The 15,606-nt window shown below is 41.3% G+C and overlaps 2 protein-coding genes across 20 annotated transcripts in view; one reads left to right on the forward strand and one right to left on the reverse strand.

Moving 5' to 3' along the window:
- il12rb1 (interleukin 12 receptor subunit beta 1) overlaps positions 1–11,713 on the reverse strand; it is a 31,671-nt gene extending 19,958 nt beyond the window's left edge. For 6 of the 16 annotated variants that reach the window (XM_061778146.1, XM_061778140.1, XM_061778138.1 and 3 more), the window contains exons 1-3: positions 11,531–11,710; positions 1,188–1,511; positions 829–975 (exon numbers count right to left, since the gene is read on the reverse strand). The gene's annotated coding sequence lies outside the window, so the exon portion shown is untranslated. Of the gene's footprint in view, positions 1–828; positions 976–1,187; positions 1,512–3,824; positions 4,410–11,472 lie in introns of those variants that run through there. The other 10 variants (XM_061778144.1, XM_061778141.1, XM_061778147.1 and 7 more) reach the window with 7 other exon arrangements.
- Positions 10,601–15,606, forward strand: part of mast3b (microtubule associated serine/threonine kinase 3b) — a 40,729-nt gene continuing 35,723 nt past the window's right edge. Inside the window, exons 1-2 of one of the 4 annotated variants that reach the window (XM_061778122.1) lie at positions 10,601–10,944; positions 14,111–14,200. In XM_061778122.1, coding sequence (XP_061634106.1) covers positions 10,898–10,944; positions 14,111–14,200 — 137 coding nt within the window. In that variant the 5' untranslated portion in view covers positions 10,601–10,897. The other 3 variants (XM_061778123.1, XM_061778126.1, XM_061778129.1) reach the window with 3 other exon arrangements.

Below are 15,606 nucleotides of genomic sequence, written 5' to 3' on the forward strand. Positions count from 1 at the left end.
GCGATTGTCAAGGAAGAAGCGGATGGCCACAAAGAAAAAGAAATGAGTGAGAATAAGGGGAGGGTGTGGATATTTTGAAAACCCGAAAAAAAACTTTTGGGTGAAGGCTCGTGCATTTCTGACTGGCTGCTACATTAGCGACGCTGTTCACCCATGATTCAAAGGTTAAATCACAGCAAAACCAGTGGTAGAAGTGAGTTGCCAAACCCCGCACACTGCGAGACAGTTGAGTCAGTTTAGGCCACGTTGCGCCTAAACCTTGCCCAAAGTCATCTTGGATAGGCTGCAGTCCACCCGTGACTCTAATGAGGTCATGCACTATTGAAAATGGATGGATTTATTCAATTGTAACTTTTCATTATTATCATTATCCATCTGGGCTGATTGGCTGGGAAAAATCTAATGCTTCTGCTGGCTCAAAGTTAAGTGAGGCATATGGAGTGCATTTTGATTCGGGTTTCAGTTATTAAATATGGTTCCTTGTCCTGTAAAGAGCTATCTCCTGGTGTGCAGCAAATACTTTTTTCTTCTTTTTCTTTTGTTAATATGGTGAGATATAGCATTTGCAATGACACGTTCTAAAGAAATGTTAGTCATATGCAGAAGGTCTATGAAGTACTTAGCAAAAGGTCTGCGTTCCTAATTTTTCCCATCCTAGCAATCATCCTGTTCGAATTCCAGGAAACTGAAGCCTATCACGACTAACTTGATGTGAAACACCCTAGAATTGTCAGCAATCAATCACAATCAATGGAGAGAGGTTAGTCACCCCATTTGAGTCTTTTCCACTTAATAAATGACAAAACACAAGTGCCTGAAACTACATACCTCTGACTCGGACACAACACCAGAAGAACCAGGGCAGAGAAGCCGCCAACAAGACCACGGGTAAAACCACAAGTACGGCGATGATCGCACTGGAAAAAATGTTTGGTGGATATTTGGTTGTATTTCTGTTCTCCTGTGCATGAGAAACTGTGGGAGTGGAAAGAAAATTGTGAAACTGATGCATAGTTAACCAAGAGCTCCAAATGCTCAGTTGAACTTTTTTTTCGTGTCTATTCTACTCTACTCTACTCTATTGGAAATTTCTGCAGCAGATTTAGAGATATGAAGGAAATTACCTACTGCATGGAAAAAGGAACAGTATATATTCTGCCAAACGAAACATATACTTTGGGTCTTACCGGTGTTGTTGATTTTCTCCTCCTGAATGATCAGGTGCACTGTATTACTTTTCTCGACTGGTCCATTTTTGGGGAAGAGTGTAGCCTTGTACGTTCCGCTGTGACCTTGTGTGAGGTTTGTAATGTGGAAAAATATAGAATAATTTTTAGGGTAAACTTCAAAACCACGTTCTCTCGGGCAACCTTCCAAAGGACAGTACTGTGCCTTTTTGTTGTCCTGTAAGTAAACTGCAATATTGCTGCGATCAGTGACGCTGGTGTTAAATCTGAACTGAAGTGTGACGTTGTGACCCAGGATCCCTGCGACATCTGCTCGGCTGCAGCCTGTACATGGAAAGAATACAGAAAATGTGGACTCCTACTGTTGGATAAAACAAATAGTTTTTTTGATCATTTGTTCCAAGGCAGGGGTGGGATGTGATTTTTATGGTTAGCTAAAAACTGTACAATTAATAATAATGGAAAGCTCTGTATGGTGTGAGACGGCAGTAAAAGCAATCTTTTTAGTACAACCCCAATTCCAATGAAGTTGGGACGTTGTTAAACATAAATAAAAACAGAATACAATGATTTGCAAATCATGTTCAGCCTGTATTTAATCGAATACACTACAAGATATTTAATGTTCAAACTGATAAACTTGATTGTTTTTAGCAAATAACCATTAACTTAGAATTATATGGCTGCAACACGTTCCAAAAAAGCTGGGACAGGTGGCAAAAAGACTGAGAAAGTTGCGGAATGCTCATCAAACACCTGTTTGGAACATCCCACAGGTGAACAGGCTAATTGGGAACAGCTGGGTGCCATGATTGGGTATAAAGGAGCTTCCCTGAATTGCTCAGTCATTCACAAGCAAAGATGGGGCGAGGTTCACCTCTTTGTGAACAAGAGCGTGAGAAAACAGTTTAAAGACAATGTTCCTCAATGTACAATTGCAAGGAATTTAGGGATTCATCATCTACGGTCCAAAATATCATCAAAAGGTTCAGAGATTCTGGAGAAATCACTGCATGTAAGCGGCAAGGCCGAAAACCAACATTGAATGCCCGTGACCTTCGAAACCAATGTCAGTAAATACAGTTCGGCGCTACATCCGTATGTGGAACTTGAAACTCTACTATACAAAGCAAAAGCCATTAATCAACAACACTCACAAACGCCGCCGGCTTCTCTGTGCCCGAGCTCATCTAAGATGGACTGATGCAAAGTGGAAAAGTGTTCTGTGGTCCGACGAGTCCACATTTCAAATTGTTTTTGGAAATTGTGGACGTCGTATCCCTCGGGCCAAAGAGGAAAAGAACCATCCGCATTGTTATGGACGCAAAGTTCAAAAGCCAGCATCTGTGATGGTATGGGGCTGTGTTAGTGCCAATGGCATGGGCAACTTACACATCTGTGAAGGCACCATTACTGCTGAAAGGTACATACAGGTTTTGGAGAAACATATGCTGCCATCAAAGCAACGTCTTTTTCATGGACACAGCTGCTTATTTCAAGCTTATTACAGCGTGGCTTCGTAGTAAAAGAGCGCAGGTACTAGACTGGCCTGCCTGCAGTCCAGACCTTTGTGTGCCGTATTATGAAGAGTAAAATACGACAACGGAGAACCCCGGACTGTCGAACAGCTGAAGCTGTACATCAAGCAAGAATGGGAAAGAATTCCACCTACAAAGCTTCAACAATTAGTGTCCTCAGTTCCCAAACGTTTATTGAATGTTGTTAAAAGAAAAGGTGATGTAACAAAGTGGTAAACATGACAGGTGTTTGATGAGCATTCCTCAACTTTCTCAGTCTTTTTTGGAACATGTTGCAGCCATAAAATTCCAAGTTAATCATTATTTGCTAAAAACAAAGTTTATCAGTTTGAACATTAAATATCTTGTCTTTGTAGTGTATTCAATTAAATATAGGTTGAATGTGATTTGCAAATCATGGTATTCTGTTTTTATTTATGTTTAACACAATGTCCCAACTTCATTGGAATTGGGGTTGTAATTAATGGTGCCCTGTACTACGTAATTATAGAAATTATGGCGAAATTCAATTGTTATTTTAAAAACACAACATGGAATATTGTAGCTACCATTGATTCTACTAGAAATTGAATGGAAAATAGCAACCATGTTATAGTACATAAACACTATTATAGCAATAAACTGTAAAATCATATTTCCTCCTTCAAGTCTGATTAATTTATGGAGTGTTGATGAAACAGTAATTAAAATGTCATTGATGTCAGTACATCAATGACATGCGAATTGTGCGTCCGCTTGCATAATTTGAATTCATGACAAAATTCAGAAAATGCCAGATGAAATACAATTTCTCTCTCTCCCTTTTAATATCAAAATGAATGGATTTTCAAATCTCACACACAATTTCAATTACAGTGCAAGCATATTTTGATTTTTTAAAATTTGATTTAAGAAGTAGACAAACCATCCATTACGTACAGTGTCGACCACTATACAATAAAACAATACAACAAAAACTCCTCAGTATCTAAGGATTCATCTCATAATTATTCTGAGAACACACATTTTTGGTCTGATCCATTTGTAAGTGTGAAATAATGAAGTGAAAATAAAGTGTTTGAACATAGTAACACATTATCAAGAGAAAAAAAAGACTTACCATTGACGACCAAGTGTGATGCTATCATCAAAATCAAACAAAGAGGTTTGGGCACCATCTCCTTCCCCTTGAACTTATTCTCCAGACTGGTAATGTCAATCTGCTATGAATGTGTTTGATTTCGGTCTAAATCTCTCTACAACCATGACAGGAAATATAAACTGTGAACAGGAACTATAACTTCAACTAAAATGCGGATAGTGTATTTTGACCTTAGGCAGTGAAAGTACCTGTCATTGAGCAAAACTGTCATGATGTAAGCGCAACCTTTGTAGCAGCCTATGTTCAGGAAATGTTTATTATTTGGATTCTGAGATATCAGCTCAGTGAGAATACTGACTTACTTTAGAATAACTTTATGAGTGTGTTTTACTTTTTCTAGTAGCCATTTTTTGTTTGTGGTGTTACCACAGAACGGCAGAGAAACAATGAGATGATAATCAAAGAACCAGAAATGCAATTCACTGAAACATAGTGTTACACATGAATCTGTCATGACTGCTAACCACAAGAGGAGCATCCATCCATCCAGCCATTTTCTGAGCCACTTCTCCTCACTAGGGTCGCGGGCGTGCTGGAGCCTATCCCAGCTGTCATCGGGCAGGAGGCGGGGTACACCCTGAACCGGTTGCCAGCCAATCGCAGGGCACATACAAACAAACAACCATTCGCACTCACATTCACACCTACGGGCAATTTAGAGTCTCCAATGCATGCATGTTTTTGGGATGTGGGAGGAAACCGGAGTGCCCGGAGAAAACCCACGCATGCACGGGGAGAACATGCAAACTCCACACAGGCGGGGCCGGGGATTGAACCCCGCACCTCAGAACTGTGAGGCTGACGCTCTAACCAGTCGTCCACCGTGCCGCCCATATAACTACTAATTAAATATAAATCGCAAACAAAAATCAACTACTAAGAAGTGTAGCTGAAAACATAGCGGCTATTGACTAGAATGAAAATGACCAGAGAAGATTGACAACAAAATGAAAAGACTGTTGTGGCTCTGTTTCTTAAACAATGCCAACGTACAAAGCAACCACAAAGCTCAAGATGTGTGCATAGACAAACAGAAATATTTTAATTAGGTTTTAGACATATGGAAACATTTGACAGTTAAGAATATTAAAAAAGCTACTTTTTGCCTGGTGACAGTTTTAGTTTGGAATGAATTAATTGAATTTATATTTGCTATTGAAACATTTTTTTAAAATTACCAAACAAATCTCTGTGTTCCAAACCCAAACTCTTTTCTCCAGCATCAATTATATATATATCATACCACAATTTATGTTTAACTCATTCACTGCCTGTCCTCAATGTTAACATGGATACTTGAATTCAACAGCTGTCAATGGCAGTAAATGAGTTTTATTTCATTTCAACTTTAAAATCTATTCTAAAGCCAGTGTAAAGAATTGGAGTAATATGCTCTGACCTCTTTGTTCTGGTCAGAACCCGAGCTGCAGCATTCTGAATGAACTGCAGCTGTTTAATGCTCTTTTTGGGGAGTCCAGTCAGAAGACCATTACAATAGTCAAGTCTACTTGAAATAAAAGCTTGGATGCGCTTCTCCTGGTCTGCTTGACACTGCTTGTGAGCTTGTCAACTACAGCAAACAGAGTGCGAGTATTGTTGAAGTTCTTACTGATGATTTCAGAAACGTCTTGCTGTCTAGACCTGACTAGCTCTTGGTAAAATTACAAAGACTTTGTCTGTAGAGGTCAAAGTCTGTAGTAGGTTAATTGAAGACTCTAAATTGCCCGTGGATGTGAATGTGAGTGTGAATGGTCATTTGTTTATATGTACCCTGCGATTGGCTGGTGACCAGTTCAGGGTGTACCCTGCCTCTCGCCCTCAGTTAGCTGGGATAGGCTTCAGTGAGGCTCCTAGTGAGGATAAGGGTGTAGAATATGGATGGATGGATTGTGGCAAGAGTCACTCAGCAGTATGCAGCCACAGTAATGAAAGCACAGTTGGCTTGCCATATAAAACACAGTTACCTGTCCCACTTGAAACTATGTGCTGGTTTTAAAAGTAATTTTACTAAAATATGGTCAATGGCCTTGCTGTTTCTTCTCTTACCTTTGTTAGACCAATGATATTCATGCTACAGCTTATTTTTGTGAGATGTAGTCATTTGTCTTCATTTTGTCCCTGACTGGGTAGAGATTAATTTATTAAACAAATGATTCATTGTGGATCCATCTATGTGTAATTATGGAGAATGCAAAATCAATGGCAAGCCACACCTGAAAATTATGAAAACTGCCAAAGTCAGGTATGATCATCCCCACAGGAAACGTGGGCCTCACTTGGTCATATTACCATTTTGTAAAATCATGGTTTCATTGTTGTCATAAACAAAGGGTTAATTTGTAGTGTCGTACCCATTATGAATGATTGTAACTGGTATTTTCTAATAAAGGACATCTGAAATGATGAGATGATATAGATTTCAACTTGTTTTCCCCCATCCACCATTACCAGTGGCGGGCAGAGGGGCGGGACGATGGGGCTGTGGCCCTGGGCATTCACCTTGAGGGGGCATCCAAACGTCCAGCAACCTGAATTTTCATCGGGAAAGACGTCTTTGTTGTGGAGGTATGCCATTTACTATCAGCAACTAACCGTAACCTTTCTGTTTTTAAATTAGATCTATTCCGTTCAGATAAAACTGGTCCCTGCCGTTTTGTATGTCCCCTTTTTTAGGGTCGGCTGTGCGGCACCATACAGAACTCGTTTTGGTCCCATTGTGCCCCCCTGTGGACTGAATTGAATAATACAAGTGAAAGCAGCTCATGTGGTTATATTGACGATCACAGTGGTGTACAACTGTCTTTCTAACTTGGTCTCATTACCATTAATGCAGTCCTTTGTTACATTGATCCTCATCCTGTTCTTTCCTGACTGAAACAATGCCTATTATCAGTTTTGATGCAGGACAAATCATACATCTGGACTCTGATATGAAGCCATGCTGTTTGTCTCTTTGTAAGATTATAAATGTGTGTAAAGTATAGGAGTAGTAGTATTACTAGGGATAGGCATTTGACAAAATGTCCTTAATCAACTACAGGAAAAAGGTGTTATTTTTAAAAATTATACAACCGTATCTTGACTTATAGCGGCACGGTAGAAGACTGGTTAGCACATCTGCCTCACAGTTCTGAGGACCGGGGTTCAACTCCAGCCTCGCCTGTGTGGAGTTTGCCTGTTCTCCCTGTTCCTGCGGGGGTTTTCTCCGGGCACTCCGGTTTCCTCCCACATCCCAAAAACATGCATGGTAGGTTGATTGGAGATTCTAAATTGCCCTTAGGTGTGAATGTGTGCGCGAATGGTTGTTTGTTTATATGTGCCCTGCGATTGGCTGTCGACCAGTTCAGGGTGTACCCTGCCTCTCGCCCGAAGATAGCTGGGCTAGGCTCCAGCACGCCCGCGACCCTAGTGAGGACAGGCGGTACAGAAAATGGATGGATGGGTGGATGGATCTTGACTTATGAGTAACCTAACTCACGAGTCTCTTTGAGATTTTTGTCTTTAGTTGTGTCCAAAAGTATGAATAATGAGTGCTGAATTACAACAGTGTATTAGGGTCACCTATTGTGAGAAGGAAAAAAAAGCCGAGACGAGATTTAAAGTCATCACAACGACATTTAAAGTAGACAGGACTCGATTTAAAGTCATCACGATGAGATATGAGAGTCATCATGATGAGATTTAAAGTCAACCATGGACGTTAACATAGTTAACATATAAATATCAACAACTGACGAAAGCATATCATGGCATCGCAAATAAGTTCTTATGTGACCGCTCTGAAACTGAAAAAAATAACAAAAGCTTGTCGTGTTTGGGGTTGCGGCACCAAATATAGTTCCATCGTCATTAATGAGTGAATTCTTAGGGGCGGCAGGGTGGATGACTGGTTAGCACATCTGCCTCACAGTTCTGAGAACTCGGGTTCAAATTCCGGCCTTGCCTGTGTGGAGTTTGCATGTTCTCCCCGTGCCTGCGTGGGTTTTATCCAGGTACTCCGGTTTTCTCCCACATCCCAAAAACATGCATGGTAGGTTAATTGAAGACTCTAAATTGCCCGTAGGTGTGAATGTGAATGCAAATGGTTGTTTGTTTATATGTACCCTGCGATTGGGTGGCGATCAATTCAGGGTGTCCCTCGCCTCTCGCCTAAAGTCAGCTGGGATAGGTTCCAGCATGCCTGCGACCCTCGTGAGGATAAGTGGTATGGAAAATGAATTCCTACCTGAGTAGACTACAGAGTGCTATCAATTTCAGCGTCAAAAGAGCAAATCTGTACCAATAAGCCAAGCAACAGAAAACTCAAACTCAAGCAATTCTGGTCTTATGAGTAAGATTTCAGGGAAGTTCAGCACCTACCATAGCCTAACATTATAATAAATCAAAAAGCATCAGTCATCAAAAGAACCACTCAGATGTTTGCTAGGCTTTACAAATTATGGAAGTATGCTAGCCTTTAGGTGACACCAACCACGACCAAGGTTAAGGCCTTTCATTAATTGCTCTCTCCTGAATGAATTAGGCAGTCCCTCACTGATCGTGCTATGTCTGAATTTCGACTGTGCCTTCTTTTGAATCCATTTACAGTACCTGTTGAAATGTAAGTTACGGCCGCCATTGATTCTCCCAGAGTAGCTACCTCACATAGCATTTTCTTTTCCACTGACACTTCCTGTACCACCCGGCACGAAGATTCATTCAAGCTATTATCTTCTTTTCACAACCGTTCGGCCTTGGTCAAATGACATTTAAGGGGTTGTTTACTAGTGGTGCCATTCGTCTTTTGCCACCTGGAAGAATGTGTGAAGTCATGGTGAGTCGTCCTTTTGCTGTGTTTTTCTATAGATGACAAACTAGTTGAGACTGAATCAACAGCGCCTCCACTGTTGCAGAGGGGTAGTGCACTCTCATTTTGCCTCAATTGCTTCAAGATGTGATTCATCAGCAATCTATGAAACCACAATTGACTTCATTGACTGATCAATTAATCAGTTGCTATACCTACCCAAATTTCTTTACAAATGCGGTATATTATTCAATCACATTGACCGATCGTTTATACGTAGTTCTCTGATTGACTGACTGATCCAAGTATGCAATTCGTAACTGAATTATGATTTTGAGGAAAATCTGTTGAAATGGTGAAATTGCTGAGCGCCTTGTCATGCAACAAAGATGGGCTAAGTGTGCAGGCTGATGAGAGGAGCAGGAAAGCCCTTGTTGCCATGGCAACTCTAAACGGACTCTCTTAATAAAAGCTCTTCTGACAAAACAATTACCTAGCGCGAAGGGGAACCCCTTCACCACCACTCACTGAGTAACATACACTGGGTTAGTTTTCTATTTCCTACTTAGGTTTTAGAAAAACCTTTTCCGTGGGCTGCGTTTGAGAAGATTTCACCAAACTGACAGAGCTGTAGTCCCCTACCAACTGCAGTTTTGTGCTCTTCACATAACATCAATCTCATCACCAAAGAGGGAGCTCACAGAAAAACTAATAGCATGTTGAGGACACCGTTTCCTCACTTTAAGTCTTTGCAAAGACTTCTATGTCTGCTTTATTGTTAGTATAGCAAGGGAATCCTTACTAACGACTAATCCCAAATTAGTCGTTCAACACAGCATGACAATATATTGTAGCTAGGCTGTGAATGTAAAACGTTAACTCACAAAAATGTGACTACAGTGATACAAGTACGGCAAATTATGTTTGCATTTCAGTGTTAATTAAATTAGCAAGATTAATGGAAACACTATGCATTCCCCCCCCCCCCCCACAATTTGAAACAGTTCCCATATGGCAAAAGATCTGACAAAGATAAAGAATTACAGTACACTTATTGTCCACTAGTCACACTGTGCTACAAATCACTCGGTTTTGTGGTACTGAAGTAAAAAAACAAATGGGCTTCTGTATTAAATGAGACAAGCACATCGAGTGTCAATCTGACCAAGCGAGGCTGGAGTAACTTGAGCGACTATAGAAGTGTCACCGAGTGTGAAATGTGCGTTCACTCCGGCACATGACCTAGCAACCAGGCAAACCATCGCCAGCTCCCTAGCAACCACTGAGACACTGCAGTCATCTCTGTCAATGGTTCCAGTTGGAGACATTCTTTTGAGACCCCCCGCCCCCATCTTCATCCCACCCTCCCCTCTGACATCAAGTACTGTATATCACACCTTTTGCTGCATTTAATCGTAGGTCACTGTTTATGTCGTTAGGTATGAGTTAGCTGATGTTTTTTCTTTTCTTCCCTAGCAATAGGAAACATTTTAGGTGGTCACCAAGTACCACTGGCCTCTATTTGAATTGGATTGAGATAAGTTAGCTGTTGTGTCATGTAGTCGCCATTACTGAATAACTTACTGACTGGCATAGGCGTTTCAAGGCCACTTTTGGGGGTGGTAAAGCCCCCCTAAAATGAATCCCAGCACTCCCACACCTCTGATCCTAGAATCGCCTCTAGCTACGACCGAGGTCACGGCATGAGTTAAACCGGACAAAACCATTGCAAGATGTTAAAAACCGTTTTGTATTTAGCACGCTTTAAATATAATGGCTATGTTGTGCAAATCTTTGGTTGTCGCCCATGTGATCTGGCTTTCAAGTGCTGCAGGAATGGAAGACTTTGCGGAAAGCGCAATTACATCATTGCGTCCAACGCTTGGTTCCCACTTCTGACTGACACCCACCGCCCGAATTGATTTCGCCTCCGCCAATAGACTGCGAGGCTCCCTCCTCCCTTCTGCTCCCCTCCCAGCAGTCACATGGAGGTGAACGGTGACCCGTCTCTCTCTCTCTCGCTCTCTCAGCGGCTGTTCGCTCAGACGCGACAGAAATGACTTTTGAGCTTTAACTGCATTAGGTGGGAACTGGCTGCTGAACGACGTGCTGTTGTCGAAGTGACTCGATTTAGACCCGCGGAACACTTAGCGATGAATGTTCGGAACGTGAAGCCGGAAAGGCGCGCGCGTCGTGCCGCACTGTGCTGAGAGAGGAGCCGCCTCTTGTGGCGTGTCTGGCAAACATGAAGTCCAGACGGGATAAACTCAAGATTCCCTCCTTGACTCTGGAGTAAGTAACCGTTTAATATCTCCCCCCCTATCTTCCAAAAGTTGTACACAGTAACAAATATCGTCCTGTGCACACGTTGTTTTGTAAATGTTTGGGGAAAGTCACAGAAGGTGGACCGACAACTACAGTTCAGGAAGCAGAAATGACGTCATGAAGTGAATGAAAACAAAGGCTAACGTTGAGTTACTTCCTACCTTTTAAGCTAATGTTTAATATAACATTTTAAGGGGATTCCGGAAGAAGAGGATTGTGGATTTTCAAACAATTGAGGATAAGCGGGACAAAAAATGGATGGATGGATGTCTCTTTCCAAAAAGTCTTACTTTTGTACTACTCTGACTCAAATTTTGATTACAGTACTCCGACCAAAATTTTAACATAGTGTGAATTTTTCCACCATATCCCACTCTTGTGTAGTGAGTCATACATGTTCCCAACTCATGTTTTTTTTCCCCATACAATTTTTGCATAAAACTCCTAAACTACGATTGTTGTCTCAGTAACAAAGTACAAAACATAATTACTCACTCACTCTTCCAGTACATTCATTGTAGCATCTACTTGGTGGGAAGTGAGTGGGGGGTACCTGCTGCCTTCTAGATGCCGATCCATAAGACGTCGGAGCGTAGGACTCAATCTGATTCCCCAGTGGATGATCTCAGTTGAGCACGGGCCATTTGTTTTCCTTCATTTGTCTTTTTCAGGCACTTAGACGCAGGGAAGGTATCACTCTCATCGACCAAAGAGGGAGTGGCTGGATGATCACAGATGCATGTTTCATCTGGTTTTATATCTTTGCAGAGCATTGGATCATCCTGCGAATTCACATTTTCTGGCACTTAGTTCTCGAGCTCAACCGGTTTATTTTAACCTACAGTATCTGTCTCATATTTTCATGCATGTGTTAAATGTGCTATATAACTAAAACCTTACATACTTATTTTCTTGAGACAATGGCTTTAATAAATCTTGTTGTGTAAAAGTACACCAATATTATGGGTTAAGATTGCTTAAATTGGTGTGACTGCTCTGTTTTTGAGTTTTATTGCCATCAAAACATTTGTGCCATTCTGATGGAATGTCACCAATGAGTTGGTGAAGGATTTTGTACTTACTTTACACAAGTACAGAAGTGCCGATAAAATGAAAATGATGGGATTCATCAGCAAGGCACTCTAAAGGTCTTTGGTTATGGGATCTCAAGGAGGAATTGTGTGTAGACGAAACATACAGCAGCACAATGATCTGTGTAATTAATACCCAGCCTATAGCATGACGAGTGTTTGTGCGAGTCACAACATCGTCTTCTGCATTACTATGACAACATGTTCATTAGTGTTTTGGTAGCTGTTTTAGCACTGAGAAGCCTCTGCAGCTGTGAAACAATAACTGCATTGTAGAGCCCACAAGGCACTGCTTACATCTGGGCAGGCAAATCGTTAGGAAAACAGTGCAGGGTCTGTATCTGGGTGCTGCATTTCATGGCAAAAATGATGCACTCTGATAGGAAATGTTGGGTGATATACAAGTTGGATGTGTGATGTGATGCCAGTTGAATGTCATAACATGTCTTGCACCATCAAAGGTTGCATTAGATGCTTGCTGAAGTGTTGGTCAATGACAGTTCCTGCAGAGTGCTGTTGCCATACAGATGAATGATGACACCCCGTATAAAAGAAAAGACAAATACAATAATGTGACCTGCAAAATGCACACTTCAGTTAAGAAATATAAATAAATATGTTAGCAGGGGAAATCAAATCTTTACTTTCATGTTTTCTGCGAGTTGGGTCTCTGGATTGATATTTTGATATTGATATTTTCCAGCCCAGTGTTAAAATACATTTTGGGAGATTTTTCTATCTCTCTAGATGATTGGCCCGCTTTCTCTGGGGGCAACAAAGGACAAATTTATTTTTTTAAAAGGACGTGACAGTTTTTAACTGGCTTCTGGAAAAATAGAAAAGTACTGGTCCATCCATTCATTTTTAAAAACTATTTTCTGAGTTAATTTTCCTTTTGTACAGGCAATAATACAGTGTCCCTCTTCTTCAATTTTGCAAATCTTTTACGGTAAACTAACTATTTGATTGACTCATTACGGTCACGTGACCACAAGAACTACCGTAATACTGAATATAGACCGTCTGTTACAGTGGCGGACATGAGGAAAAAAACTGCTGTGTGACGATGCCCGCCATTTGAAGATGCCCATTTTATAGGAATGGTCTATTTTAAAAAAACGCTGGGACAAGTGGCCTGTTTTACCACGCCGTCGCTAACCATCCATCCATCCATCCATTTTCTGAGCCGCTTCTCCTCACTGGGGTCGCGGGCGTGCTGGAGCCTATCCCAGCTGTCATCGGGCAGGAGGCGGGGTACACCCTGAACTGGTTGCCAGCCAATCGCAGGGCACATAGAAACAAACAACCATTCGCGCTCACAGTCATGCCTACGGGCAATTTTAGAGTCTCCAATTAATGCATGTTTTTGGGATGTGGGAGGAAACCGGAGTGCCCGGAGAAAACCCACACAGGCACGGGGAGAACATGCAAACTCCACACAGGCGGGGCCGGGGATTGAACCCGGGTCCTCAGAACTGTGAGGCTGACGCTCTAACCAGTCGACACCGTGCCGCCACCGTCGCTAACCTTAGGTTTTAAAAGTAACAAGCTAAATTTAAAAATGTAAGGGTAGAAAGTACAGATATTTGTGTTAAAAAGTAAGGTGTAAATGTAAATGGTCGCCAAAAAAATAAATACTCAAATACAGATACCTGAAAAATCGACTTAAGTGCAGTAACAAAGTACTTGTACTTTGTTACTTGACACCTCTACTGCATCCAAGGCAGCAGGTCAGCGAGGTCATGAGAATATGGGAAAATGTGTTTTATAGTCTGATGAAACCAAGGTTGAATGTTTTTGGCCAGAATTCCAAAAGTTTTGGATGGCTTTGTATTGTTTATGTGTACATCTTTAAGTGAACATGAATGTGTCAACAAATTGCATAATAAACAATGAACAGGCAGCACTAGCATCATGCATCGCATAGTAAGGTTGAGTTGCTTCCTTATACCTTTTTTCTGAAGTTTTGCTGTTCACTGATTGCAGGTACCAACATTTGAAGGCCAGTGTACTAATCCATGTAACCATGTCTCGTCTTTCAGTTTATCACCAACTTGCCAGAGCCCCACTCTGCTGAGTCCGTGCAGCCCCTGCAGTCCTTGCAGCCCCTTGCAAACCCTTCACCCATGGAGGTAAGATGACCAGGTCACATACTGCTGTGAGTGTGAACTACAATTCATGATGGGCTGCTTTGTCTAAGTGTCTTCCCCTTCCAGTCAGTTCGCAAAAAGTTATTTCTGTCACGACCTCTGCCAAAAGAAGAAGCTTGTCAACTGACCAGTTGTTGTTTTTTCGCCCTCAACAAATTGAGTATCCTTCAGTTTGAAATCCAGAAATCTTGCAATCAATTCTCTCCCTTCAGAGTCAATAGTTTCTGGCTACTGATTTGTATTCTAATTAAAGTAGTCTTTTTATTAGCAAGCATTAGCGTTTGCAGACGAACCAGAGCAAAATCAACTCTATATTGTTATGTTGCTTTGCTGTGACTGAAAGCTACAAAACCTAATAGAGTGTAATATCACAGTAGTTGACGCTAAATGAAAGTTGTTTCAGCCATCTGAAGAAAGCCTTTCTCATAAACAGAATAAACACAGTAAATAGTATATAATTAAGATTATGTAAGGTCTTCAACTGCTGAAGACACAATATAACATTAATGATGCGGTTGTCTTTGTATTTTAAGAAGCTACGGTTTTACCAGTTGAGCTCCATCAGTTATTAGTTGTGTCGAAGTATGTGGGTTGCTTGGCAACAATGACGGGTGGTCTGGTGGAAGGCAACACAGCAAACAGAGACGTTTGCATCCAACAGGATTCTGGATGTGTGAGCAGTGCTTGGCTCTCATGCTACACTATGAGCCATAGAGAATCTTGTTTTTAATTATTATTATTTTTTTTTATGTTAAAGCAGTTGGCCAAAGCCACTTTTGCATAAGCTTATGACACAGCAACAGCATGTCAGATTGCTCACTTGTTGACATCATCCTTCAAAGCGTATCACATCCGACCTGCTGTGGATCTCAAATGTTGCTCATTGTCTTGCGTCAAAATTTTCCTCTGAGTTTGGGAAAACCCCTAGTTAGATTAATTTTGTATCACATTCCATAACCCAGTAGCACGGTGTTCGGGTGGTCTGCATGTCTGCCTCACTCTTGAGAGGTCTACTCGCTCAGGTCATCCTGTGTGGAGTTTGCATGTTCTCCCTGTGCTTTCTCTGCGTATACTCCACTTTCCTCCCAGATTCCAAAACATGCATGTGAGTGTGTATGGTTGTTTCTAGTGTATATATCGGGCTTTACATGATCAGGATTTTTGAGGCCAATCACCGATTAGCGAGTTTAAAAAAACTCGATGATGGAGAAATATATCTATTTTAACAACCTGTTTATTTACCGGATATAAAGTGTAACCTTGGGTTGCGAATTTAACATGGTAACGGTGGAGGGGGATATTTCGAGGTTAGGCATGTTATCCGCTCCCATTGATTTGATTTGAATTGAGCCTGCTACAAAGCTTGGGGCAGCCAAACATTCGTGTTG

The sequence above is a fragment of the Phyllopteryx taeniolatus genome, chromosome 7 (assembly GCF_024500385.1).
Source record: "Phyllopteryx taeniolatus isolate TA_2022b chromosome 7, UOR_Ptae_1.2, whole genome shotgun sequence".
Taxonomy (NCBI): domain Eukaryota; kingdom Metazoa; phylum Chordata; class Actinopteri; order Syngnathiformes; family Syngnathidae; genus Phyllopteryx; species Phyllopteryx taeniolatus.